Source organism: Megalops cyprinoides, chromosome 20, assembly GCF_013368585.1.
Source record: "Megalops cyprinoides isolate fMegCyp1 chromosome 20, fMegCyp1.pri, whole genome shotgun sequence".
NCBI lineage: Eukaryota > Metazoa > Chordata > Actinopteri > Elopiformes > Megalopidae > Megalops > Megalops cyprinoides.
In genome coordinates, this window is record NC_050602.1 from 11,888,821 (window position 1) to 11,914,121 (window position 25,301).

The 25,301-nt window shown below is 45.6% G+C and overlaps 2 protein-coding genes and 1 non-coding gene across 4 annotated transcripts in view; 1 reads left to right on the top strand and 2 right to left on the bottom strand.

The window, feature by feature from the left end:
- LOC118796095 (E3 ubiquitin-protein ligase RNF152-like) lies at window positions 1-17,466 on the bottom strand. The gene is made up of 2 exons (XM_036554926.1): window positions 17,223-17,466; window positions 1-644 (listed from the first exon to the last, which is right to left on the bottom strand). The coding sequence occupies exons 1-2, from the start codon at window positions 17,464-17,466 to the stop codon at window positions 1-3; spliced, it is 888 nt and encodes a 295-aa protein (XP_036410819.1).
- On the bottom strand, window positions 11,667-11,737 carry trnag-ccc. The gene has a single exon. It is a non-coding gene; the product is annotated as a tRNA-Gly (tRNA).
- Window positions 13,983-25,301, top strand: part of LOC118795559 (long-chain-fatty-acid--CoA ligase 3-like) — a 21,458-nt gene continuing 10,139 nt past the window's right edge. Inside the window, exons 1-3 of one of the 2 annotated variants that reach the window (XM_036554130.1) lie at window positions 13,983-14,142; window positions 22,993-23,585; window positions 24,387-24,564. In XM_036554130.1, coding sequence (XP_036410023.1) covers window positions 23,235-23,585; window positions 24,387-24,564 — 529 coding nt within the window. In that variant the 5' untranslated portion in view covers window positions 13,983-14,142; window positions 22,993-23,234. Of the gene's footprint in view, window positions 14,143-22,992; window positions 23,586-24,386; window positions 24,565-25,301 lie in introns of those variants that run through there. The other variant, XM_036554131.1, reaches the window with a different exon arrangement.

Below are 25,301 nucleotides of genomic sequence, written 5' to 3' on the forward strand. Positions count from 1 at the left end.
CTATATCTTGAAGTTGTGCATGAATATAAGGCCAATGAACAGAAGCACGATCATGGACAGGAGGCCGAAGATCGCGAATACGCAGCACGTAGTGAGCGCTACCCGCTTGCAATTTTGACAGCTCTCGTAGGGTGCGGAGTCATAGGAAGCCGTGGTAGCAACGGACACAGGGACAGACTGGGTTGCCTGGTTTGGAGACGCTCCTGCTGCCGCTCCGGTCGCTTCTTCGCGGCGGAGGGCAGTTAGTGCCGGGTGAAGCGGCGGAGGGTAGGGGGGCAAGCTGTCCTGGGGAAGGGGGTCCGCTTCAATATAGAGAGGGAACGCCTGTATGACGTTGGTGTTGTTGGGAAGGTTTTGTATCCGGTATTCCGGCACTGGTGTCCGGTGACGACATAGCGGACAGCCTATGCGCCATGGTCGATCCTCCCGGAGGTGGAGAGTATTCAGGCACTCCTCGCAGAATGTGTGCAAGCATTCCAAAATCTTGGGCGCGCGGCGGTCCAGGTCATAATAATTGTAACAAATTTTGCATTCATATTCCTCATAAGGGAAAATAGCTGTCGCCACCCCATCGCCTCCGCGCGCTGCTAAATTCGCCTCTGCCATTTCATTTTCCGCTGCTTGGGCGCTCGCAGATAAGACCTCTACAGTGTAAATCTAACGGTCTCGGTCTGTAGGTTGACGAACGCCCCCGCTGTGCCATCTACATTACTGTAAAATCTCCACTTGTGGTAAAGCGCAGACCGCCGTCTTCTGTCTCCCTTCGACAATGTAATCTTACTGTTAGTAATAAGACGGTAATCCTCGGAATAGAAATATGGCGATGTAATGCCGTTGTTTTTAATGCCAAGTTTATTTTTGTCTTCTTGCGAGAGGATGACGAAGAAAGAGCCTAACTGACAGTTACACGGAGCGGAGAAACAGTCCCGTGCTGTCGTTTCCTCCGCCGAAGCCCCTTTGCTTGCCCGTGGTTGTAGTTTAAAAAACGGGGAAACGAATCCGGAAGCAAAGACGCTCAGACAATGATCTGAGGACAGGGCAGGTCGCGGAGGCGCACGTCTCAGACGCAAGTATAATAAGATTACGACCACCGTGCAACAGGAGATGAAATCTCGGTCAAAAACAACACAATATGACTTTAGGTTCTAGACATTGAAATGTAGAAAATAGCCTTATATGGCACGATTACATTTAAGTTTTTGTCCAGAACTAGTAATACTGTTTCAAATAGAAAATGCCGTCTAAATAGTTTTTAACGGGATTGCATGACTGTACCTACGCAGTCAATTTATCTGAGAATCACAGAATATCTCCGGCAGCAGCCTGGCTTGTGGTAGATGAGAAGAAGACCCACACCCAGTTGAAACTTTGTATCATAGCGTCAAGCTCTGAAATTATTCTCACCTCTGCGAAAACATTCCTCTGTTTAAACAGCTTTCTGCTCTTTCGTTAATGCAAATTTTTCCCGTTCGAGATTATGGGCGCTGTCCGGCCACAGCGGTGCTGAAATCTGAGAGACGAGACAACTAGAGTATTTTCCGGATGAATGAACGTTTCTCGCACACGATCACGAAACAGTGACTCCCATCAGACCGAATGATTCCGTGGTTTTTATTAGACGTCAACGTAATGTGTCTAAAATTTGTGGTTTGTTTTAAAAGCTGGAACTAAACAGAATCTGAATTATATGCATCTGGTTAGAAAGCGGAATTTGTCTAGAGTTAGAAAAAAGCGCGTTGTTAGTAATAGAATTGGGACACGGCCAACGCTTTATACACTTTACTTGTTACGATGTAACACGATCTCATACATTGTATTTCCATGTACCACACGAAAGATAGCAAAAGTTCTGTGGATTGGCTTGCTAGCTCAGTGTAAAACTGTACAACACAAAATACTTTACCCGCTTTCAGTATTTCTATTGTTCATGTTCGCTCACTTACAGTAAGTAAGTACATTGTTTTCACTCAATTCATCAGCTAAACTGTTAGTCTGTCGAACACTTGCAAGCTAACTTTGGCTGACGGGATTCAAGGTTTAAATACATTATACAAATGCATCAAATACATACATGGGGCAGCGGTGTGGTGTAGGGGTTACGAGCAGCGTTAGCAACTGAAAGGTTGCTGGTATGATTCCCTGTTGGGGAACTGCTGTACCCTTGGGAAACTAACAAATGCCTCAGTAGGTATACTGCTGTATGAATGGATAAAATTATAACCTATGTAAGTCACTCTGGATGACAGCACCTGCTCTATGACAGTAATGTAATAATGTAGGTCACAAAGGCTGGTTAGCCGGTTACATCACTTACAGTTGTAATCCAACAAAACACAAATCATGAGGCAGTCCTGAAAATGCCAGAATGATTACTTTCTAGCTTGAAATATGAAAGAAGGCTGCGTTTTAGATCAGATGGCAGATATGGTCAGCCTTTGCCTAGTTTCTTTTTAAATGCAGGGAAGCACACAGATCCAGTACAACAGTACATCATAAGCAATAAGTCCCAAAACATTTAGGATATTGTGATGTTTTATAGCAGGGAGTTGCAGGTTTGTATCCTGGGTCATACCCTTAGATATTATTCTTAATTGTATCACTCCAGTAAAAATAATAATAGTAATAATGAATTAACTTATAGTAGCTTGTATGATGTTTGTTTACCTGTGTAACAGTGCCTCCTGTATTCTTTGAAATGCTCTCTGATGTCAGGCACGTGAGAATGAGAGGAAGGCACATGATACAATATTATCCTGGCTAGGATGCATACCACCTATCATTCCCTCAATGAAAAATTCTGAGGAACTGTGTTCTCATTCTCTCCTTGAAATAAATCAAGGCGAGGTCAAGGCCTGGTCATTTGTATTTTCTCCTATTCAGTTTTACTACATACTACAAAAAGTCAAGTCACCCCATCTCAAGGCACATTTGAAAGCATCTCCTGGATTTTCTTAGATGTCACATGACATGAAAGAAGTAACATTATTTGATCTGAGGGCTTTTCCTTTTTATCACACAGATCAAACCCTCTAAGGCGAAACGTACTAAATGCATTTTTTCCAGTAGTTAGAGCCCACTGGCCATCAATGAGATGAGAGAGAAAAGGTTTTTTTGTCTTTGCTGTCAAATCTATCTGAAGTTGTAAAAATGTATAGGCCTCTCCCCACCAAATGATGCGCAGTTAATTTTTTTGTTTAACTTGGTGTGTTGCCCGCTTGGCCTCTGGTGTTAAAGGGTTAAAGGTCATAAGTATAACAATATGAACTCTGTCCTTTTCTGTTGTCTCTGAGTCACTGCCCTTGTCAGTACACTGTCACTATTCATGCAGGGCCCACAATGCAAGTATACTGCATCTTGTCCCCAAATGAGAGCTGTAATCCCGCACTCACAGAGTGTCCTGTCCATGCTGGTGACTCTTATTGACCTGAGCTCACTACGTCAGCCAGTACTTTTACTGTAAAGATCAGCAAACTGAATTTGCATTCAGAGCAACACAAGCACCTTCCCAGATGGGACTCCTGTGTAAGCCACCTCAGCTTACTGCTGCTGTGAAATGTTACAAAAAGCCCAAATGACAATGGTCATCACCATTATCCTCTACAGTTTCCTCTTGCTGCATCTATGAATCTAAGTGACAATCTGCAATTTAGCCACAATCTTCTGCTCTTTTCAATAACACCAATGAAGAGGGACTGAGGGTGACATCAGCACTCCTGCCCACCCCCACAGTAGGCATTAATTAAATATACCCTCCAAGCTTAAAATACCTCCTTGAAAGCTCTGGGGTTCTGGTTCACAGAGAGGCCCCAGAGAAGCTGCATGCTCAGAGACAGGTTGCAGGGCTGTAGAGGGAGAGGGATCACAGTGCAGCCTCTCTCTATGCTTATGCAACATACCTGAAGACTCTAGTTTGATGGTGACAAATATACATCTTTTGGGCCTGGCAGTGGGGCAAAAGAACTGTTTATAGGTCAGTTGTTTGAATCCTTGCTGTCAGAGCCACCGAGCGAAATACATATTTGCCCAAGTAAATAACCAGCTTTATAAAATCATAAGCTGTCAATGTCAAACAAGGTGTATGCAAAGCAAGTGAATTATTGAAGTGATGGCATATTTACAGTGCATATTGCAGAATGTGTCTTGAAAAAAAAAGGTGAATGGCATGTTACACGGTCCTTTTCCTTGCTCTGCCCCAGAGGGCGTGACACACAATCCAGCTGATAAGGAACACATTGAGGTTGCAACACTCATTGAAGTTCTCAGGTGATATGAGCACAAACATCCTCCCGCTTTCCATAGACAGTGAGAAATACCCAGTTACCTGCCGTAGTGGCACAGATAAGTGGTGATAAAAAAAAACACTTATGCTATAAAAATGGCATTAAGCTCTTAAGCGAGGTTATATTAGTGAGCCAAGAAAATGACAGAATTGTTAACACTTTGGACTGGCAGTGCACACAGGCAGACAGTTAAACATACCTGCCATACAGAGAGAGGGGAACTGAGCAGGTTTCAACACCTCTGTCTGCTTTGACTTGCCAGTCAGTTGCTGTGGATGAAGTTATGATTGACTCCCACAATGCTAAGATACTGTGTGGCACTGGTCCTGCTCTTTGTGTCTGGTGTAATACGCCACAGGGACCAGTCAAGGTCCTCCTCTTCTGTCTCTGTGGCAACTCTGTTCAGAGGCAAGGAGCGGGAGCAGGTGCAAAAGGAATCACCAGCTTAAAGGTCATATTCCTCTTAACAAGGAGGATTAATATCATTCAGTCCTCTGAACTCAATAACTTTTCACTCAGCTTTCACGCTCAACTTAATTCTCTGTGTGTCTGTTTGTTGCCTTCTGCTGTGTATAGAGTAATAAGGTCTGAACCTCTTTGTTTTTAATAAAAGACATTGCAGCTGAGACTATAATGTGGAGTACTGCTTACAGAGAATGGTTTTTAAACTGGGAGACTGCAGGTTAAAATCCTGTTTAAATCATTGCCAGTGTGCAATTGAGCCAGGTTCTCATGTAAGTGGAGCTTCATAGCTTCATACGTGGATAAGGACATCTGCTATACAAAAAAAAAAAAAAATCAAACTCTACATGATTCTGCATCTCCAGCTGTAGTAAGACTGAGAGTGTTTCATTGGTTACATGTCATGAGATGAGTGAAAATGACCATAACAGCTAAGTAGTGTATAGAGGTAGTAGTTGTGAACCTGAGAACCAGGCACTAAAGTATGGTGGTAATGGAATATTTTCCCACAAATCCATTACTTCTTGCGTTCAGTCAGAAGCTGTTCATTGCCACAGTGAAATATTCTCCTCCATGATGATGTCTTGTTCACCCATTGACCCCAGCTGCACAGAGGCTTCTGGGAATGCTGTATTTCCTGCTGAGGATCAGGTGGAGACAAACACTTACCAGAAATGGGTGTCTCTCAATAATTAACAAGCTAGTAGGGATGCATTTAATTAGACATGTATAACAAAGAGCCGTCAAAGTCAGTCTATCATGCATCATTACAAGTCAGTGATTCTGTAGTGATTTATCAGTAATTGCAGGTTGATGATGTTTTAAATGGTGCTGCATCAATATATATTTCAGGTCATCTACTCAGCAATTCATATAAGGGGTTCACAGGGTGTATCCTTTCTAAGTGTTTATTATTGATCTGAAGCCTGCCACAGAGTGCTCTATAAATATAACCTCATATAATATATTTTGCAAGGGGGAAGACTCTTGAATTTAAATTCCCAGCTGGACATTTCTGTTGTATCTTGAAGAAGGTGTAGTAACTCAATTATTTGTCAGAAACAGTAAATAGATTAGATGTGTTAGGTAGTTATATATGAAAAATTCTACATAAGGTAATATTGTTATGTGACCTGTATTTTCATTTTTTTATTGCAAAAGCATGTGTCTCTGTATTTGTTTCTGTCTGTATGTTTAGGTAATCGAGGTCATTCTTCATAATCTAATTATGTGAGAGAACAGCTAATAATGTACCTACAATGGAGGGGTTTCCTGTCCTAGAGACAGGGATTGTCAAGACGGTTGCCATGACGATACACTGCAAGGTAAACAAATTCACTGACATACGCAAGGATTTAGCAAAAACTACAGGGGACTGCAGTGAGTTCTCTAAAATGTATTTCTTTCATTGATTTTAATTTTACTTAGATGATTAGTTTCAGTAAACACTGACTATTAGACATAAAATAAATTTAAAGTTACATGTTCTATATATCCCATTTATATTTATATTCAATTATGTCGAACAGACTTTTCCATTCCATTATCAGCAGTCAGCAGTAGTTGGTTCTGTTGGATTTCTGTGGCAGTTGTGCTCATCTGAACATTGGACTGTGGTACTGGTCCACGTTGGACCAGCATGTAGGAACAGACAGGGCCAAAACAAACATGTGACAGAGGGCTATCACACAGGAAGAGCCCGATGTCATTAATCAAGTACAGAGCAGAGCAGTCCATGCTTCAACACTTTATTGGTCAGACTAAATCATTGAATCATTCCATCTGAAGATTCCACACAGTGAATCACCTCTTTGCTACTGTTTGTTCTGTGGCCCACTTCAGCATGGAAAGAGCAAGCCCAGGGAGTTAAAGCTGCCCCCATTCAAAAGATGGAGGGGACCAATCCCCCCCCCCCCCCCCCCGCCTCCGTCCCCCCTCGCAGGCGAACGCCCTCACTCGGTCACCACGGCAATAAATAAGGCCACTAAACGCCACCGCTACCGAACCAGAAACAAAGGACAAAGAGAGCGGACAGACTCCTGTGGCAGGGCAGAGACAAGGTGTCTGGAGCAGGGTTTTCATTTCAGTGGGACCGCAGGGCTTAAAGTTAAAGATTACCTTTGAAATCTGCACCCCCCTTCCCACCCCACTTCACCCGAAACAGAAAAACCTGCCGCCGCGCCACAGATGAGAAGAGGATTCTCTTTGATGACAGAGAAGGATCCTATTGTTTCCTAATCCACTCAACAGCCCCCCCCCCCCTTTTTAACACATTTCAAGCCCAACTGCACTCCAAAGCAGCCCTGTTAGAGCACATCGCTAGGCATTAGCTATCATGAGGCATTTGTTTTTCCTGTTTTTTACCTCATGTTAAGCAAAAAGGTGAATGAGCAAGACAAGATATTGTAACAGCCGAGTGTACGTTCACATGCTTCTTCATGTCACATCTATGTATGTGTCTGTGTGGTTAATTGTGTTTGTGTCTGTCCATCTACATGTTTTTGTGTGCCAGTGTATATGCTGTCTATACCTGTGTGTGTGTGTGTGTGTGTGTGTATGTGTGTGAGAGAGAGGGAATGCATCTGTGTACACATGTATTTGTGTATGCATGTGCATGTGTGTGCATGTGTGCATATCTGATTGTGGGTGCTTGTGTGGGTCCACATTTCTCCATTTATTCTTGAAAGAACATTCAGCCCTCAAACAGGGTTAAGACTCACAGCTTCCACTGAGCCCCCCAACCACTCCCACACCCCCAACCCCCAATCCTAAACCCTCATTATCATGCATTCCTAGAGGATGCGTTGCAGGAGGATTCCTGCAAGAGAATCCTTTTACTAAAGAAATCATTTCTCCAATCTTCTAAAGCTGGCCGTGGTTACCACAGCGGTACAAAAACAACGAAAGGCAAACGCCTCCTCAGGGTTGGCGCATTGCCAAAATGCTGCTCAATGCTTCATATATTTAGCCTATTTCAGAGCCAAGAGCGGCCATTATGCAATATGACTATTCAAGGCCACTGTTTGATTTGCACGGGTCACTTTGAAAAATCGCCCTCAAATGGGATTGAAACAGCTTGAGCATGCTCCCTATAATTACTGGATTGGACATAGATATTACCGCTGAGATGAAAGTGCCTCTGTCTCTCACACTGCCTGCCCCCTCAGAGACCCTGCGTCTCACAGAGATGACCCTCCTCTGAGGACGAGCCCTGAGCACCACGGGCTCACAGATTAGCGTGACCGTGTGACCACATGACCACATGAATGCAAACCAATTTCCAGTCTCCTCTCCAAATCTGCTTCCTCATCCGGTCGCTGAAAGTCAGGGTGAACTAATAGGAGAGAGGAACATGACTTTGTGCATGGACTTTGTGATGAGGTGAGGTTTGGGGGGGGGGGGTTCAAACAGGTGGGTCGGCAGAGGCCTGAGGGGTGAGATCTCTGGGGATGTGTGGGGCAGAGGCAGCTGGTCCAGTTCTGTCAGACACATGGCCCCCTTCAAAAAGCGTGCAGGCTCCCTTCTCACTGAGAGCTCTGCCGACATAATCAGGGGCTCTGGGGTCACAGCCAACGTTTTCTCTTTTGCCGCCCTGTCATTTTAGTCTTAGGTCCTCCTACACACGTGCACTCACACAAAACACACACACCCTGAGCTATGCGAGGAGTCAGCTGATGAAAGCACTGGACCTGTGCATACACACAAAACAGACATACACACGCACACATTCCTGAGGTGTGAGAAAAGGCTTCAGATGAAAGCACTGAACATGTGCATATACACAAAACACATGCACAAAACACACATACACTAACACACACACACAGAGCTGTGTGAGGAGGCCATAGATAATAACACTGAACATGTTCTGACTACCGCCCTCAGTGTGTCTGGTAGCAGTACCCATGCTGAGCCTACTGCATCCTCACTTCTATTTTGAGCTGACTGGCTGCAAAAGACATGACTCACCAACACAATCATCACCTTCCCATTACCAGCATCAGGACCAGGGTAACACTGTGCCCATGGCAACACTGTCCCCATGGCACCCTTCCAAAGAGCTGCACTGTGCTGTGGGTATCACTTTCTCTCCTCTCTCTCACACACATGTTGTCACCCCTCTCTATTTCTGCCCATAACCTTGTCTGCTCCTTTCCTTCCCCCGCCTTTTCTCCCTGTCTCCCCTTCACCTCCTTATACTCTACCTTGTTGATCCCATTTTGTTTGTTTCACTTCTCTCGTTCTGTTTCTCTAATGTCTCCTTTTCTCTCTCCTTCTCTCTCTCTCTCTCTCTCTCTCTCTCTCTCTCTGTCACACACACACACAATTATTTTCATTTTCAATTTGCTTTATTGGCAAGGCAAACACAGGCACATTTCTTTTGTAAAAGCACACACTTGTCAAACAAAGGAAAATATATATTAGCACAATATCAAAGGAAGCTAAATATCACTGGTAACTCTTGCTCCCTATCTCCATCTCCTTCTCTTCTTTCTCTCGTTCTGTTCTCTCCTCTCTCTTTCTCCCTCTCTCTCTCTCTGAGAGACACTCACTGCGGGCTCTTACTCTGCGAGAGGGGTATGCTGAGGGGAAACTCCAGCTCCTTCAGGGAATGCAGGCTCATCGATCGACCTCACTGATGAATCTGTAGCCCCAGAATCCTGCAGCTGTTTGTCCTCTCTGTGACCTTGCAGCGATTTGCCATCACACTGCAGCAGATCTGCTCTCTCCGTTACGCTCTTGGCCTGTCCTGTCAAAAGGAGCTGATCAATAGCTTGCCCGCATAGTTTTTTTTTGACATCCTCACTCTTTTACGAAGCCCAAATGAAGCTGTTGCACTGTAGGTCAAATTGTGTTTAGAATATCACACTCCACACTAATATAATATAATATAATCATAAAACAAGGCAGTGCCTTTTCAGCCATCCAAAACAATCTAATATAAATAATACAGACAACATGAGGCAACAAGCAGAACAGTTCATTACAGATTTGTTATTGTGTTCTTCTAAGTTCTAAATCCCTCCCCATCACCACCCCACTCATACCCACATATATATACAAAAATAGATGTTTACAGAAATGAACATATATGCCATAGATACATATATAAATATACACATACATTAGCATAGCCACTCACCCATATATGTCCATGTACAGTATATGCACAACCATACATCTATCTACATCCAAACAGATTTTAAAAAGGCAACTAAAGAAGCACAGCAAACAAATACAATTTCCTAAATGGCAAAATACCCCCGAAAAAGGGACAGAAAGGGGGAGAATGAGAGAGAAGGAGGGGAGGTGTACTCTCCACCCATTTTTTTCTGTTTCCTCAGGTCTATGTTGTAGTTCTATTCTAAGGCACGTCTTCCTTTCAGTACAATTTCCACCATGTCTGTCGGTAGGTAATGTAGTATGGGGGTACACATCTTTACAAAGAGACTGTCATTGGCATGCAGGAAGCTGTTAACCTTTCGAATGGCAAAATTTTAAGACCTCTTTTTACCACTGTGTGTGAGTGGGAAGCCTGTCTAATATGAATTCTTTCAATGTACATCCCCCAACCAGGAGTAGTAATTTGTCAGATAGTTTGGCTTGTGCTCTGCTCATAGTCACCTCCTTAGGGAGCGGGTTTGATATGAAAAGCCCTAGGTCTTTATCGATTTTAACACTGAAGATGCTACTCAGCTCCTGTGCTATTTTACTCCACAATCTTGAAATCAAAGGGCACTGCCGAAAACAGTGGTTGTAGGTCCCAGTATCCCCCTGGCTTTTAGTACGTAATGGTGAAGTCTGCTTAGTCATTTTATGAAGAGCAAAGGGGTTATGTGTAATCTATGCAATATTGTATGCTGACATCTCTATTCTGTTACATGTGATGTGCTATACTTCTTGGCATTGTAATCCAGTGGTCTCAGGTATGGTCCTGCAAAACCACTGTGTGTGCTGGTTTTCATTCCAGTCAACCTCTCCATGTATTAATTTTTTTTAGCTGTTAAATGAGCCCTGATCCCCAACTCTACATGAATATCTGCTGTCAGATTTGCTGCCACAGATATGGCGTTATTGGAAATACATTTGCTGTAACAGAAGTATACGTTATTTATTTTCATTTGAGTCTCGTAAACAAATTAGTAATGCAAACATATATTCACCTTACAAATAATTAGCTGCTCAATAAGCCTATGGCAAGAAATTCAACAATTAATTCTATTTAATTGGAACGGGTGTACCAGATTTGTTCAAGGGCTAGACATCGACAAAAATAAGTTGAACAAACAAGTTTCCTTTTTTCATTTTTGTACAATCCCTTGTGTGACAGCATATCTGGTTCGCAAAGAATATATGTGAGACTAAAGATATGAATATACGTATTTATTCAAATAAAGAGCAGTGTTAAGGTAAGAGGTCAATCAAACCAAAATAAATTAGAGCGCTGGCATAATCTGCTTTGGAGAAGGGTCGTGTCCTCCACCTAGTGGGGAAAGAAGGGAAGACACGCTAAATGCTTCAGTGCACACAGAGTTTTTCATTCATAAAGACGAAGGCCGCCCTCTAGGGGAGAAATCCAATACCAAAGCAATAAATTTTGTATGGGGAGAGATTTAGACGTCACTGACTTCACATGACCAGACGAAGTAAGTCGAGTCTAGTTCGATTGCACGGCCCATCGTGTCAAAATCCACTAGGCTGTACTTCAAACGTAGTTATAACCATAGTACATGACACTAAAGGGACTAGCACCACGACTGAATCAACTGAATCGAACTGGATACAGAGTCCTGACAAATAGTGTTTTGTTGTTTCATTTTGTTTATTTTACTTGGTTGTGTTATAATTATAGCAACCCCTTTTTTTCGTTGAGTGCTACAGTAATTAAATGGGGTTCGTGTGGAGGGGGACGAGAAAAAGCAGTGCGCCGCCCGGGAATCGAACCCGGGTCGCAAGAATGGGAATCTTGCATGATACCACTACACCAGCGGCGCAGTTGTTCAGTAGGGTAGATAATCCCTCATCTAACCGTTCTAACAACCACTGATTGAGGGTGGATTATTTTGCGTTGGTTGTTTTGTGTTCGTTATCTAATATCTGTCTGTTTGATCTGCTGCATGTGTGATTTTTTTTTTCGTACATAAAAAATAAGCAGAAATTGACGTCATTGAAGATGTCTGTTCATGTAGCTGCAAGATAACACGTGCACTTCCGCTAATGTATTTTAGAGTAGTACGAACCTGCCATTTGGCATCATATACGTTTTCTTTAGGTGAGATGCAACGACCTTCAAGCCATGTAAAGGTAGCAGTATGAGATGTCATCTTTTCATTTAAAGAGCAGAGGTGGAAAACTCGGTGTGTAGAAAGTGGAGGTAGCCCTGCTTCCAGTATTTGTTCCACTTACTTTGATTTTCAACACCTTTTCAGCCAGAAGGGGAAGTAATTAGTGAAATCATATGGTTCACTGCATGGGTGGAACAAATACAGTGGAGTTTTCCACCTTTGCAAATGAGACATGCCAATTGTTTTATATAATCATTTTCTTTTTGGATTCATGTCAGTTGTCAAATTAGACAGTCAACTCGTTAACAGGCACCCCAAAAGTGCACTGCAGCGTTTCCACCAATTTTTTATTGAAATTCCTACCAGCCCTACAAATAAACTGGAATCCCTGTTAGCAATTTGTTGTAGCAACTGCTCATGAATGCGATTCACATCTGAGCTGTTTTGTGGTGGAATCTCTTGTAAGCTTGGGTAGAACCTTCTGGTGACCCTTAACTGGGGTCCGTCAAAAGTTCTTTCCAGCATTAAAGATGTTCTGTTCGACACATCTGACGGTTTGCCATTGGGCTACTCTTGCCGATTCTGTGTGAAAATACCAAATCTCGCTTATTAAATCGAACGGGTCACGGTCCGGCTCGAAGAGAAGTTCGAGATCCAGTAGAGACGGTGCAAAGATGTGAATGCCTCTTATGAGTTCCTTTTTCCTTAGTCGGCGTATGTCATTCAGAACGCTTGCAGTGCGGCGGGTAGTGAAGCATTGTAAGAAAATAGGTCACAGCTCTCATCATATATCGCTGATAGTTATTGCTTTTACAAGTATGATTCGGTGGAGATCTTGCCAGGCACCACACCTACATTCTCAAACACTGCACTCCAGTTGTTTCCCACAGTCTGCCGGGTTACTACGGGTACTTAACACGTCTTCGCACAGCCTTGCCTTTGCATTGTGGTAGCCTAGTTTACGTGGTGAAAACATCGCCGACGTGCGCTGTTTTTTTCCCGCATGTAAGAAAAGGATCTGAGAATGATTTGAGAAGGAACCGGAAAGGAAAGATCGACGGGGATGTCTCTGCATTCTCTGTCATGTGACTCTTATGGTCTAGCCCTACAGTATGTGGCAATGATTGCTGCTAAAATTGTCGCACGGAAAGAGAACCGTTTTGTGTCTTAGAATATTAGCCTACATTCGATATATTTTTTAGTTTTGTTCTGTTCTGTTAGGTTCCTGTCGTGTTTCTGAATGAACAGTCAAGTTACAGGGTTTCCTGTTTTTGTAGGACGGGATGCATTTTGTGAGACTTTTGTGGGAATGGTTATGGCAGACTGGCATGGTGATGTTTGTGGTGTGGTCACGGTCACATGAAACATTCTGTCTGTGGTGACATCAACCACCTGGCACTGCCTCTACGCACAAATCTGCATTACACTCTCTCTCTGTACTTTTTAAAGCAACATTTCTTCTTTGTATTTCTAACCTGATTACGTCCCTAATAAGTAAATTGTTGAATGTGAATACAATACATTTTCATGATGCATGTGTTTTTCTCTTTATCGATATATTTAATTTCTGTTCCAAAGAAATACCTGGCGTTTAACCCACAGTGGTGCTGCCAGCATCAGTGCAACCTCGTGCACAACTAGCAGCGTAACTGCACGCAATTTCTCCGCCCTTTCCCATTCTTTCACCTCTAACTGAATTCTTCACGGTCCCCAAAGCACACCTGTTGTTAAATACCATCAGCTACCACCTACAACCTCCCAACAATTTTAAGAACACTAGCCTACTGCAAGCTCGGCTTTGACCGCGAGTAACCCCGCACTTCCACTCCGTGACATCAGTGACCAGCCCTCAGCACGCGCCACCTCGAGGAGCCCAATCACAGGCCGAAGAACCGCCCCGTTTCGATGGTGTTCCCCAGTCACTTCCGGGCTCCTAGCGATGGGTAGTATTATCAGACCAATAAGAAGACTGGAATTTTAATGCAATAGATATGTAGCGAGTTAGCTTCATTTTTAAGTTGATTTTTAAACGTACCGATAATCAGCGAGCTGCCTCTGTTTTATTTTGTATGTACATTGAAGCTGCCATTGTACGGGAGTAGCTTTACAGCAAGGTGAGTGTGCATTTTCCTGTTCTTTGCATTTGCTTGCGGTAACGTTAGCCAGTGCAGTGGTGGTCATGCAGATGTGCCGCGATGTTGTTATGGAGGCATCTTGCTTGCTGTAGTGCTACTAGCTAATTTAATTAAGATAATGGATGAGGGAGCATGCCTGCTACTATCTGTAAAGGCCCTTTATCGATGAAGTGTCTCCTTCTTATCTCGGCCATCGGCCGTACCTTTGGCAGACAATTACAACTTTGCGTTCTTACCCTCCTTTATTCTCGAGTGATAACATATTCCGATAACAATGTAGCAAGTCAGCAAACCCGGTCAGTACTGCCGTCGTCTGATTATATCGTTGACACACTGCCACATTCCCTCGGTGTAGTGTATAGCCCGCTGCCGTTTGGTGTGTTTCTTACTGCTAGCAAGGTATGAGAAAGTGTGTGGCCTATGGAGAAATATCTCGTTTTTTCCCCCTCGATGAATATAACTGCACATTGAACCGGCTAACCGCACGACCCATAAATATGCAAAGTAAATAGATTGTTAGCTATGTGCTATACAGAAATGTCAGTGACATCGGTGAGGTACTTAAGACGAACGATCAGCGTAGTGGAGTCGTGCGCATGTGTTATATATAATTTAGGAAAGAGATCGAAAGCGCCACTGCTGAGTGCTAGTGAAAGGGGGGGGGGGTCTTCTCCCCTCTTCGGTTTGATGTATGTCATCTCGGATAGTGACCAAAGTCCATGAGCATCATTATCCACAACTTGAAGTTGTGTGCGTAACAACACATTATTTCTACTGTACATCGAATATTAATGTCAAAAAAAATTCACATGCTGTGGTGTTGGTACGTAGGAGATACTATCTATAAATATATCGCGTTTTTAATTAAGCATGTGTAGGTTATCTATATACTAAATCTTAGACAGGTTGTTGTTGGTAGCCCGAACTATCAGGCACAAAATCCAGATTTTTCACTTTGTATCTTCCCTTAGCCTCTTGAAGTGGTCAAGCATTGGCAGTCTCATAAACACAGGTGTGAATTGGTGGACACCATAGAGTGCAATGGTTACAGTACCAGGCCGAGCATTCAAGGGTTTGAGACCCACGTGGCCACATCACTGCCATCCCATACCATTGATCCCCGCACTCGACAGTGTGCGGTAGACCTGAAGCTTTCTTCATTAACGGATGCACATGGTCCTCTGAGAAGGAAGCAGTGATACCTTGTGACTCACATCGTTCTCATTCAATAGGTATTTTTGGCGCCAGACTTACAGTAGGCATGCTGGTTTGACAGGTACGCCTCCCAGTTTTGGCACGGATTCAAACCCCCAATCCTGCTCGGCTGGAGTTGAAACTGTCGGGCCGGGCCAAAGCGCACTCTTTCCGGCCGAATTCCCACAGGCCTGGCAGCTCCTCGAGGAGAAGGCCTCACTGTACGGGATGCCTTTGCTCTGCTGCAATTGCTTCCCTCGTGTCAGTTTTGAATCAGCCAGCGTGTCGGCGTCTTTATTTTCTGCACTTCTTCACTTCAGTTTACTCCTGCCCTAGGGGTCAGGCCCGGGCTTCCAGAGGAGCACGCTGCCAGTCGTGTCATGAGTTCAAAGGGCAGGCCGCATAGTTTGCATACCGGGGCATGTCTGCTGTGTGCCTGGGTTCTCTAAGGTGACAGTCAATGGCAAGGAGGAAGAGTTTGTCATGTTCACTTTGGGTTAGCTTCAGACAGAGTTAGAGGCAGCAGTGGGAACTATTGTGTTACAGAAGGTATTAAGAGCTGTGAGTGTTGCAAGCTGCCTCTTAAGGACACCCACAGTAAATAAAAGTGCCGGACGTTGTGAAACATATTCTTCTCGACACAGGCCTCTCGCTGCTCTACTCTAAACAGCTTGCGTTTCCCTGGGAAATAAGAGCAGAGCCTCAAAGTCAGACAGACCCCTCAGGCATTTGAGTTTGCCCACACAGGGCTGACCTGGAGCTTTTTATCCAATGAAGAGGGCATGTCTGGGGGTGTGCACCCCGACGATGCAGATACAGATACACAAATGCAGATTTTGGCAGCTGTCTGTTCATCTTAAAATGTCTTAATCATGAAAAAAGCAAGGATTTTTTGTTGTTGTTCTCTCTCAGTGTTTAGAATGTGATGGCAGCTGGCCAAACATTCCTTTTCATTAGCCTCTGTTTTCGTCTTTGCCGTAAAAAACCACTAAACTTAACCTTTAACCTTAGACTTCAAGAAAGATCGATCTGTAACTCGTAATGTTGCATGTAAAATTGTAAGCTGTCTGTGAGGCCCTGGGGTGTCTGCTTAGCAATGCTAAAATTACTTGGATGAGTTATGGAGTTTCTCTCTTTCAGTGTATCAGAATATGCCATGATGCTGCTGTTTCTATGTCCTGTAATAATGCAGATTCAAAAATTAGTTAAATTAATTTCAGTCGCAGAGTTTCAGGTCTGTTGAAACGGTTTTGTGGCCCAACCTGTTCCACAGATCCCTGCAGCATGTTGAGCAGCAAACCGCCACACCTTTTTGCGCTGGTTTTTTATTTCCTCCACATGATTATCGGCCATGTGTTTGTTTAACTCACAAAAGAACGGCGTTAGCCATTAAGGTGTGTGTCTGGCGCAGCGCCAGGAACGACCGGTGTGTGTGGGGTGGAGGCTGAGTGAGTAACACTGGGGGAGACAGGCGGAGGGCTGGCCATGTCATTCCAATGGGGGGGTTAGAGGGAGCAAAGGTGATGACAGGGCAAAAATGCAGCGTGGAACAACAGGACACTGGGAAAGGAATGGAGGCCTTGTTTCCCTTGAGGATGGTCTGGTTTTCTTGCTGTGGCAGGGTCCTTTCTCAGGGTCCTTGGGTGATAAAATAGCCCTACACATCCCTTTGGCAGCGTGCAGTTACACGATCTGGGGGCTTTGGCTTCCCTTTTGCTGGTCCTGATACAATTCTGTCTCTTTAAATGCGTTGTCCTCCTTTATGCAACCCTGTGGTTTGTAGCTAGCGGTCGGTTATTAGGTTTGTGTCACCGCGACATCCTCTGCAGGAGCGCTGAAGCGAGACAGTTGCAATCCTCCGATACTCTCGCGTGCCTGCAGCAGCTGTTTTTCACGCCGCGGGTCACGCGGGGCATCGCCGTGAAATAGGCAGCAGTTGGAGGATAGGCGCCACTCAGCTGACGCCATCTGAGCGGCTCGCAGGTGCCTGACGAATTGCAGGGTGCCTGAGGGCAGTGAGAGGAGGAAACCCTGGCTGGCCGACCTCCCCGCCCCAGCACCGATAATGGCCGCAGGGGTCGGCCTGCACGAGGGCCTCGGCGACCGCATCGAGCACCTGAGCTGAGGATCTGTGGCCAGAGGGAAAGGGAGAAGCTGCAGGCCGGTCGGCGCAGTCACCTCTCCCACCGCGGCAGCACGCCACACAGGTCATGCAGCAGAGGAGCCAGCAATCCCTGAATCGCCTCATTCACGGAGCCCACCTCAGCCGGTCCACACTCACATCAGAGGATCGGTGGCAGCATGATGCCTTCAAGCATGGCTGAGCAGCTTGTGGGGGAAAGGGAAGGAGCTGGAAAAGGGACTGGCAAGCTGCCATCTCCACCCCTGCCTCGTCCAACATGGCCGCCGGAGCTGGCGGCTGACACAGCTGTAGGGTTTATTAATGGCTGCCGGGAGGGCGGAAATGGAAACGGACAGTTATAATTGATGCGGCTGGTCATATAGCACACCCTTTGGCTTGCAGTGTGGGTGACGAGGTTATGAGTGATCATGCAGAGCTTACTATAGTGTTGTGCAGTTCTAATGAAGGTGTGCAGCTCTAATGTTGCACAGTTCTCAGAAAGCATTGTCGGGCTAAAACTGTAAGCTGGTTAAGCGGCCCTGGCACAGTCAGGGTCCTCTGCTAAGTACAGATAAAGTGCTTGGTTGTGTGAAGGAATCTCTTCAGAGGTGCTCTGGCTTATCTCCATTAGCTCAGCTGCAGCTCCTCAACTCAGCAAATCGATCAAATCAACTCGGCAAGAATGGGTGTGTGTGTAAATATGTGCGTATGTTTGAGTGGTGTGAGTGAGTATGTGACGGTGTTTGTGTGCGGAAACGTGGAGAGAGGGAGTGCAGTAGTTGTAGTTGCAGGGGTGTTAGACTTCCTCATACGGGGCACCAGTTATGTAGGGAATATTGCTGTCCCCACAGAGGCACTGGTCATTTGGCGACGATAGTTAACATTTCTCAATGAATATAAAAATTAATAAAATGATTTCTTTTAAGCCTGTTAGAGCCTGGTTTGTTGATACAAAATGCAGACGGAGGTGATGATGTAATTAATAAGACAAGTTTATCAACACAGCGCAGACAAACACTGATAAAATGAAATAAACTAGAATAGCTAGTCAAACAGACAATGATGAACAAGAAATGAAGTAATGAATAAATGATGGAAAAGGTAATTGAAGAACAAGAATGGGGGGACTTCAGGATACATCGGTGGTCATTTCAGGATGCATCGGTGGTTGAGGAGTCTTCTCCTCCCAGAGCTAGCTGAGTAAAAAATTAGGTGGAGTAGTCCTTTAGCAGTGTAGGTGAGGTGTAAGGCCATCAGGTAAGCTATGAGGAACCAGGGAACATTGTTCTTGCCACAGTTACGTAAAGTTTGTTCACAGGTAGAAGACTCATGCATCCCAACTGCCGCACGATCTAAGTGGACAAAGAGAGCCCATGTACATGCTGTGTGACAAAGACCAGAGAATCTCCAGCAGACTCCGGCTGACCCCTGTTGGAGCTGTCCTTTGGAGCACGAGGCACCTCAGAGGGGTTGCCTACCACACATGCAGGGCTGCACCAGGATGTTTGTGTTTGTCTTAAATTGTTTTAAATCAAGAACAGAGTCACAAAGTCCATTTACAAAAGGGCACAGTGTTGTTTTATGGCCTGATAAGGGTGAGGAGTCGTGCAGAGCATAATCCTCTCCTTACCAGGTGGCCAGGGCTATATACATTTACGAGATGTTTGTTACAATTAAGCATTGTACTAAATTTGGTTTTGGTTGCAACTTATATGTCCATATCCCCTACATAGTGTTGACCGGAGATGGTCTACACCGGATCCATTCCCTGGATTTCCTCAGTAGTCTCACTTATATTTTTACTCATTACTCATTTGGTCATTGCAAGTCATCGCTGCGCCTTTGCCCTGCACTGCTGGCTCTGGGTGACGTGTTTGAAGCGCGTGTCACCCGACAGAGCCGGGGACCGTTTCATCCATCCGCACGCATCGTCTTGCACCTGCTAACGACAGTTGCAGCAGGTCCCTTTTTAATGCAAGCACATGATGTTATCTGACTCCGGCTCCAGAGCGGGAGGTGACGGACTGCTCCCTTTGGGGAAATCAGTTCCTTCCATTTGGAATGGACACCCCAGCCCTGATGGATGAAGAAAATGTCTGCTGACTCATTTTATTTGGATTGGAAATGTCTATTATAATGCAGGACACCAGAATCATGTGCTCTTTGCAGCCCCATCAGCCTGTAGAGCATAACAGAATCCTTGGAGCCCTGCTGTTGATCACACATCATTTATTGATGGAGTGATAGAGAATCAGAATCAGACATTATTAGCCAAGCATGCTTCTACACTTACAAGGAATTTGTGTGTCTTTCATACAACATCAGCAACAAATGCCAAACAACAGTAGTGTAGACCCCATACATGGAATAAGGATGGAATGAATGAGGTACATATGAGCAGCTATTGCACAGTGAATATGAGTTAAAGTGTACATGAGTGCAGGCTGTGGATCTGTACAGCTATTAGTTATATACAACTATTGCACTGTGTTATATACAGCTATTGCACAATGAGCATGAGATAAAGTCTACCTCAGTGCAGGCCATGACTATATGCACCTATTAGTTATGCAGCTGTTGCACTGTGGACAAGCAATACAGACATACAGAGGCTGGCATGAGGTGGGTGAGTTGGTTGGGGTTCAAATGTCCTGTCCCCGTTTGATAGCAGCGAGTTTGGTCAGCAGCTCTTCCTCTCGCTCCTCCCTGCCACTTACAGCGGGGCCCGGCGGGGTCAGCAGCGCACCCCTCTCACATGCTCCCTGCCGGTGACGGAGGCATTCCGCAGGAGAGAGGGCTCTGACACACGCCTGTGAACTTCACTGCGGCGGTGCTGCTTCAGCCTCAAACGGAGCTGAGGAATTTATCACTCAGGATCATTGAGTGTAAATATTCAGAAAGAAAAAAAATGCACAGACAAAACAGGCACTGTTAACATTATATGGCTTTTTGCTTGTGTTGTACTCTGCCTCACTTGCTAAGTTGCTTTGGATATAAGTGTCTGCCAGATGAATAAATGTAAATGTGAATGTAACATTAGCAACGCTGTGGCAGCCTATTCTACTGCCTCTAGTGGTGAAATGCTGTTACTGCAGGAGATATTCAGTCAGTCAGTAAGTGGGTGATTCATCAGCAGACAATTACATTTCTGCTTCTTGCAGTCAAACGGCGTGAAGAAAAGGTGTCGGCTGGCGGCAAGCCTGAAAAAGGCCTAGCCATTGTCAGCTGTTAATGTGAGAACGAGTCTGCAGGTGCCACTGTTTCATCTTCACACGGTGCGGTCTGAAACTCGAACTCCCCGGCCCTCCGGATCAACCTCTGTGCGTGTCGACCTTCAGCCAAGACGGGGTCTCCAGAAATAGCCGTGAGTGAGAAGAAGCGTATCGGAGCAGATCTAGCTGTAATCTGACATGCCTCCATTGTGAGGCAGGAATCAGTGGGGTGGACTGTTTTCAGTAACCCGACTCCTACCGGTGCGGCCGGGCTGGTGCAGTCACGCACGCCGGCACCCGCGTGAGACTCAGGTGCAGCAGCTGGTTCTGCCTGGTGTTATTTCTTGCAAGTTGATAGTTTTGTCCTTTAAAGTTGAGTTTGCAATTAAATTCCTTTTCCATGAATGAGAAACGGTTGACTGGGGTCTCTGTGGTTCAGATATGATGTAAGTGAAGGATTTCATTCCTTGTGGTCTACTTAAGTGGGTGTGGGGTGTAACTTTATTGTTGTGTGCATTTGTCTTGCCATATTGTGTATTGGCACTTAACGTGTGTATGTGTGTGTTTGGGTTGTGCTGTTTGGAGTATCAGAATGTGTGTGTGCACTCTTTGTATTTGTAAAATTTTTATTCTACTGTACATTATGTAATAGGCAATTAGCAGATGCTCTTATCCAGAGCAGCTTACATAGATTACAGTTTTTACATGTTATTCCTTTTTACAGCTGCATATTTACTGAGGCACCTGAGGCCTTGCCCGACGATACAGCAGAAATGCCCCAGTAGGAAATTGAACCAGCAACCTTTCAGTTATGAGTCCTGCTTTTTACCACTGTGCTACACTGCAGCCCCATTCAGTCACATGTCCATGTATGTGACTTGGGCGCATTTACGTATACAACACGTTTGTGATCAGTTGCATGCATGTGCATGGACGTGCGTGTTTCTGTGTCTCCTTTGCGAGCAGGTGGTGCGTGTGTGTGTGTCTGTCCTTCGTGTGTAAATCGCCATTGACGCTGACTCTTGAGAAGGGCGTGCAGAGTGCACAGGAGAGGTTGCGCCGGGAGCGATGTCTTCACGCATGGCTCTAGGACGCAGGTGCGGCAGCAGCAGCAGCGGTATCCTATCAGCAGCCTCACAGCCTGTGGAACGGGCATCTGCCCGGGCTGGAGGCGCCTGGGCAGAGCGCATGCCCGTGTGGTCGGGGAAACGTCATTCACTGAGCATTAAAGCCTTGATTCCGTCAGCGGATTAAAATACACTTTCATTCGTCCAGCTACACTCTAAATAATTATGATTTTCGTTGCTACCGATTCAAATAAAATGAACTGGAATTCAGGTTTGGCAGAAGAAGTCAACAGAAGCTACATTCCCAACAAAAGAATGCAAAAAATGCAAGGATATACACAATCAGTAATATCCATTGGTGGACTGTGAGTGTATCAGGGGATTGAATTTGCCTAGCTTCAGCACTCCTGCAGATGTTATCCTGGTGGAATGAGCCTAATATTCAATTGGCCATTCTAAACAGGTTTCTGAGGAGGGAAAGAATTAAGAAACCCCCACACGTGAAAGCGCAGTGACCTTGTACAGTGACTGTGCCGTTGGCACCGCACTGCAGCGGTGAGCGGGGGTGTGGACGGGGTGACGATCAGCACTACGGACAGCTCTGCTCCTCCCACCCAGCTGCGTTACTGCACAGGGAGCGTGGGCGTGGCCGTCACCCACTGACCCTACTGCTTGTGGTTCCTGGACGTGGTGACCTCAACCAATAGCAGCCATCCATATTGGAGACCGCAGAGCTGAGACCGAGATGCGGTCACCATGACCACAGTCATTCCACGCTGAGGAATGCTTTATGGTGCGATTAAAAATTAAACCCGGATCCCATCTTAATTAAGGTGTCTTCCACACCACCCCTGCTGCTGCTGTTGCTGCCGGGCAGGCCAGATTTTTGTTGCTTCGCTTGGCATTTCTATGCTAATATGGCTGGTGTCCAACTGCCGAGGAGCTGCCAAGAGAAGATTTGTACTGGATCTTGTGGTATTACAAGTAATATTGTGGTAATAGGTTTTGTTCACCAAAACCTCTCCTTCAGAATGTGAAGATCACTATCATCAGCAAGTTTCTAAAAGAACAGTATGTATCAGCTCCGCTGTCTGTGCTTAGAGGATGTTGTCTGTTTCGTGTGAGTTAACACTGATTCTGTCTGTCTGTCTGTCTGTCTGTCTGTTTGTCAGTCTGTATGTATGTATGTTCTTCTCTGTAAAACCATGTCTGATGTTCTGTCTTTCCCTTGTAGGAGCACCAAATTACTGTGGGCCCAATGGAGTCTGCATGAAACAGACAGATTGACTGAACTAGAGTGGGACTGAGGATTCTGGGAGAGGAACAAGGCAGGGAGCTAGAAGGCAGACATTTCCCCCTCTGCTCTGACTGTGAGAATAAAGAAACAGACAGAGAACAGAGACAGACACTAGCGGAAGGAAAGAGTGGTCGCAGTCGTCTCTCCCCTGCCCCGCCCCGCCCCGCCCCGCCCTTAGGATGAGGCTGAAGGAGGACATCAACCCCCTGCTGCTGCAGGTCCTCCGCTCCGTCGTCTGGCTCTACTCCCTGCTCACCTTCCTGCCCTGGTTCCTGCTGTCGGGCGCCAGCGCCAGGCTGCAGCGGGCCAAGCGGGTCAAGGCCCGGCCGGTGAGCGGCCAGCCGGCGGGGCCGTACCGCGCCGTCAACAGCGCCGAGCGGCTGGCGTCCACGCTCCAACCGGCCTGCGACACGCTGGACAAGGTGTTCCAGTACGCCGCGCGGCGGTTCCCCCGCCGGGACTGCCTGGGGACAAGAGAGGTCCTCAGCGAAGAGGACGAGCCGCAGCCCAATGGGAAGGTGTTTAAGAAGGTGGGCACGAGGGCCTGTTTAACACTGACAGGAAAGGGGGGCTGGGAGGGATATTTTTAAGAAGAAGAAGACTGGAGGTGTGTTTAGCACTGAGGGGGAAGGGGGTCTAGGAGAAATATTTTTAAGGAGGTTGGATTGGAGCTGGGCTTCGGACAGTAGGAACTGGTGGTAATACTGTTAAGAAAGGGGAGAGAGGGTGTGTTTAGCGCTGAGAGTAAAGGGAAGATGAAAGTGTTTGTTACTGAGGACTGGGGCAGGTTATTATTGATATCAGAACAAGGTGTTACACAGGTAACAGATGATGTGATTTGTTTCACTGAAATTGACAGGCAGGACCCTGCTTGTATAACAGGGTACATAAATGTTCCTATGATAGAGAAACATAAAAGTGTTGCCTTGATTTGTAACTGAAGCATCTTAAACTGTCTGAGCTTGGCTGCAGGAACCCTGAAAGACAGCTAGAGGGCACTGACACACAGGTCCTGGTTCCAAACTGTGAGGAGAAAGTGAGGGAGAAGTACAGGGAACGGAGGAAGTGAAATTAGTCAGCATTCACAGCAAACATTCTGGAAAATGATGGCAGTCTGGAAGGGGACCCTGCAGACTGCTCTTTGTCTCTGTCAGTCCAGTTTTCAGATTGCAAATGCTTTCTTGATGTGACATACGCAAATCCACAGTAATGCTAAAGGTTTTGCAATAACATAAATATCAACTGTATTCTCCTCTCTCTCTGTAACTGAAGATTTCCCCACAGCTCCCTCACCAGGTGATTGACTCCCTGCTCTCTGTCTCCCTCTGCAGGTGATCCTGGGGGATTACCGCTGGCTGTCATATGAGGAGGCGTACCAGGCCGCAGTGCGGTTTGGCAGTGGGCTAGCAGCCCTGGGACAAAAGCCCCAGTACAACATCGCCATCTTCTGCGAGACGCGTGCGGAATGGATCATCTCCGCACAAGCCTGCTTCATGAACAACTTCCCACGTGAGTCATCTTTATACACTCACAACAAAATGTTAATACACACACTACTGTGCTATACCCACTTAATATATTCACTGTATTTACACAGGCACACATGCTGTAACACACACACACTAAAATACTCTCAATACTAATATCCTGCTGTGTCCACACACACATATTGATATTCTCTCCCACAAGCTCATTGTACATACTCACAAACACACATAGGCACATACACACATGCCTGTACATATGCATATTTACAAACACACGCATTCACGTACCGTATTCTTGCACTCACATGCATAGATACAATCGCACACACCCTCCCTGCTATGTCGGCACTCTCTGCCGTGTGTTTGTAGCTGTGGTTGGTTGTATGCCTACTGGCTTTGCAAATCACTGATGTGATTTGGCTCATGGAGGAGAAACTGTCCACTCAGGGCACACTGATTCCACTATACATCACATTACATTATTGGCATTTAGCAGACGGTCTTATCCAGAGAGACTTACATAGGTTACAATTTTTACATGTTATCCATTTGTATTGCTGGATATTTACTGAGGCAATTTGGGTTAAGTACTTCCCCCAAGGGAAGTGCCCCAGCAGGGAAACAAACCAGCAACGTTTCTTATAGCACCACTGCCGCCCCAGTTATTTATACTATGATTTGTACAACAGAGACACAACCTGAGCTGTTCAGCTCCTCTTCCCAGAGCTCCTCCTCTACCTCCTCACTGTGAGGCAACAG

What these genes read in the sequence shown, in the direction of transcription:
- LOC118796095 (XM_036554926.1), bottom strand. Translation starts at nt 17,466, where the DNA reads ATGCGGTCGCCGAGGCCCTCGTGCAGGCCGACCCCTGCGGCCATTATC. An exon ending in GCTGCTGCAGGCACGCGAGA is followed by an intron (nt 645 to 17,222) that starts GTATCGGAGGAT and finishes TTTACACTGTAG; the next exon opens with AGGTCTTATCTGCGAGCGCC.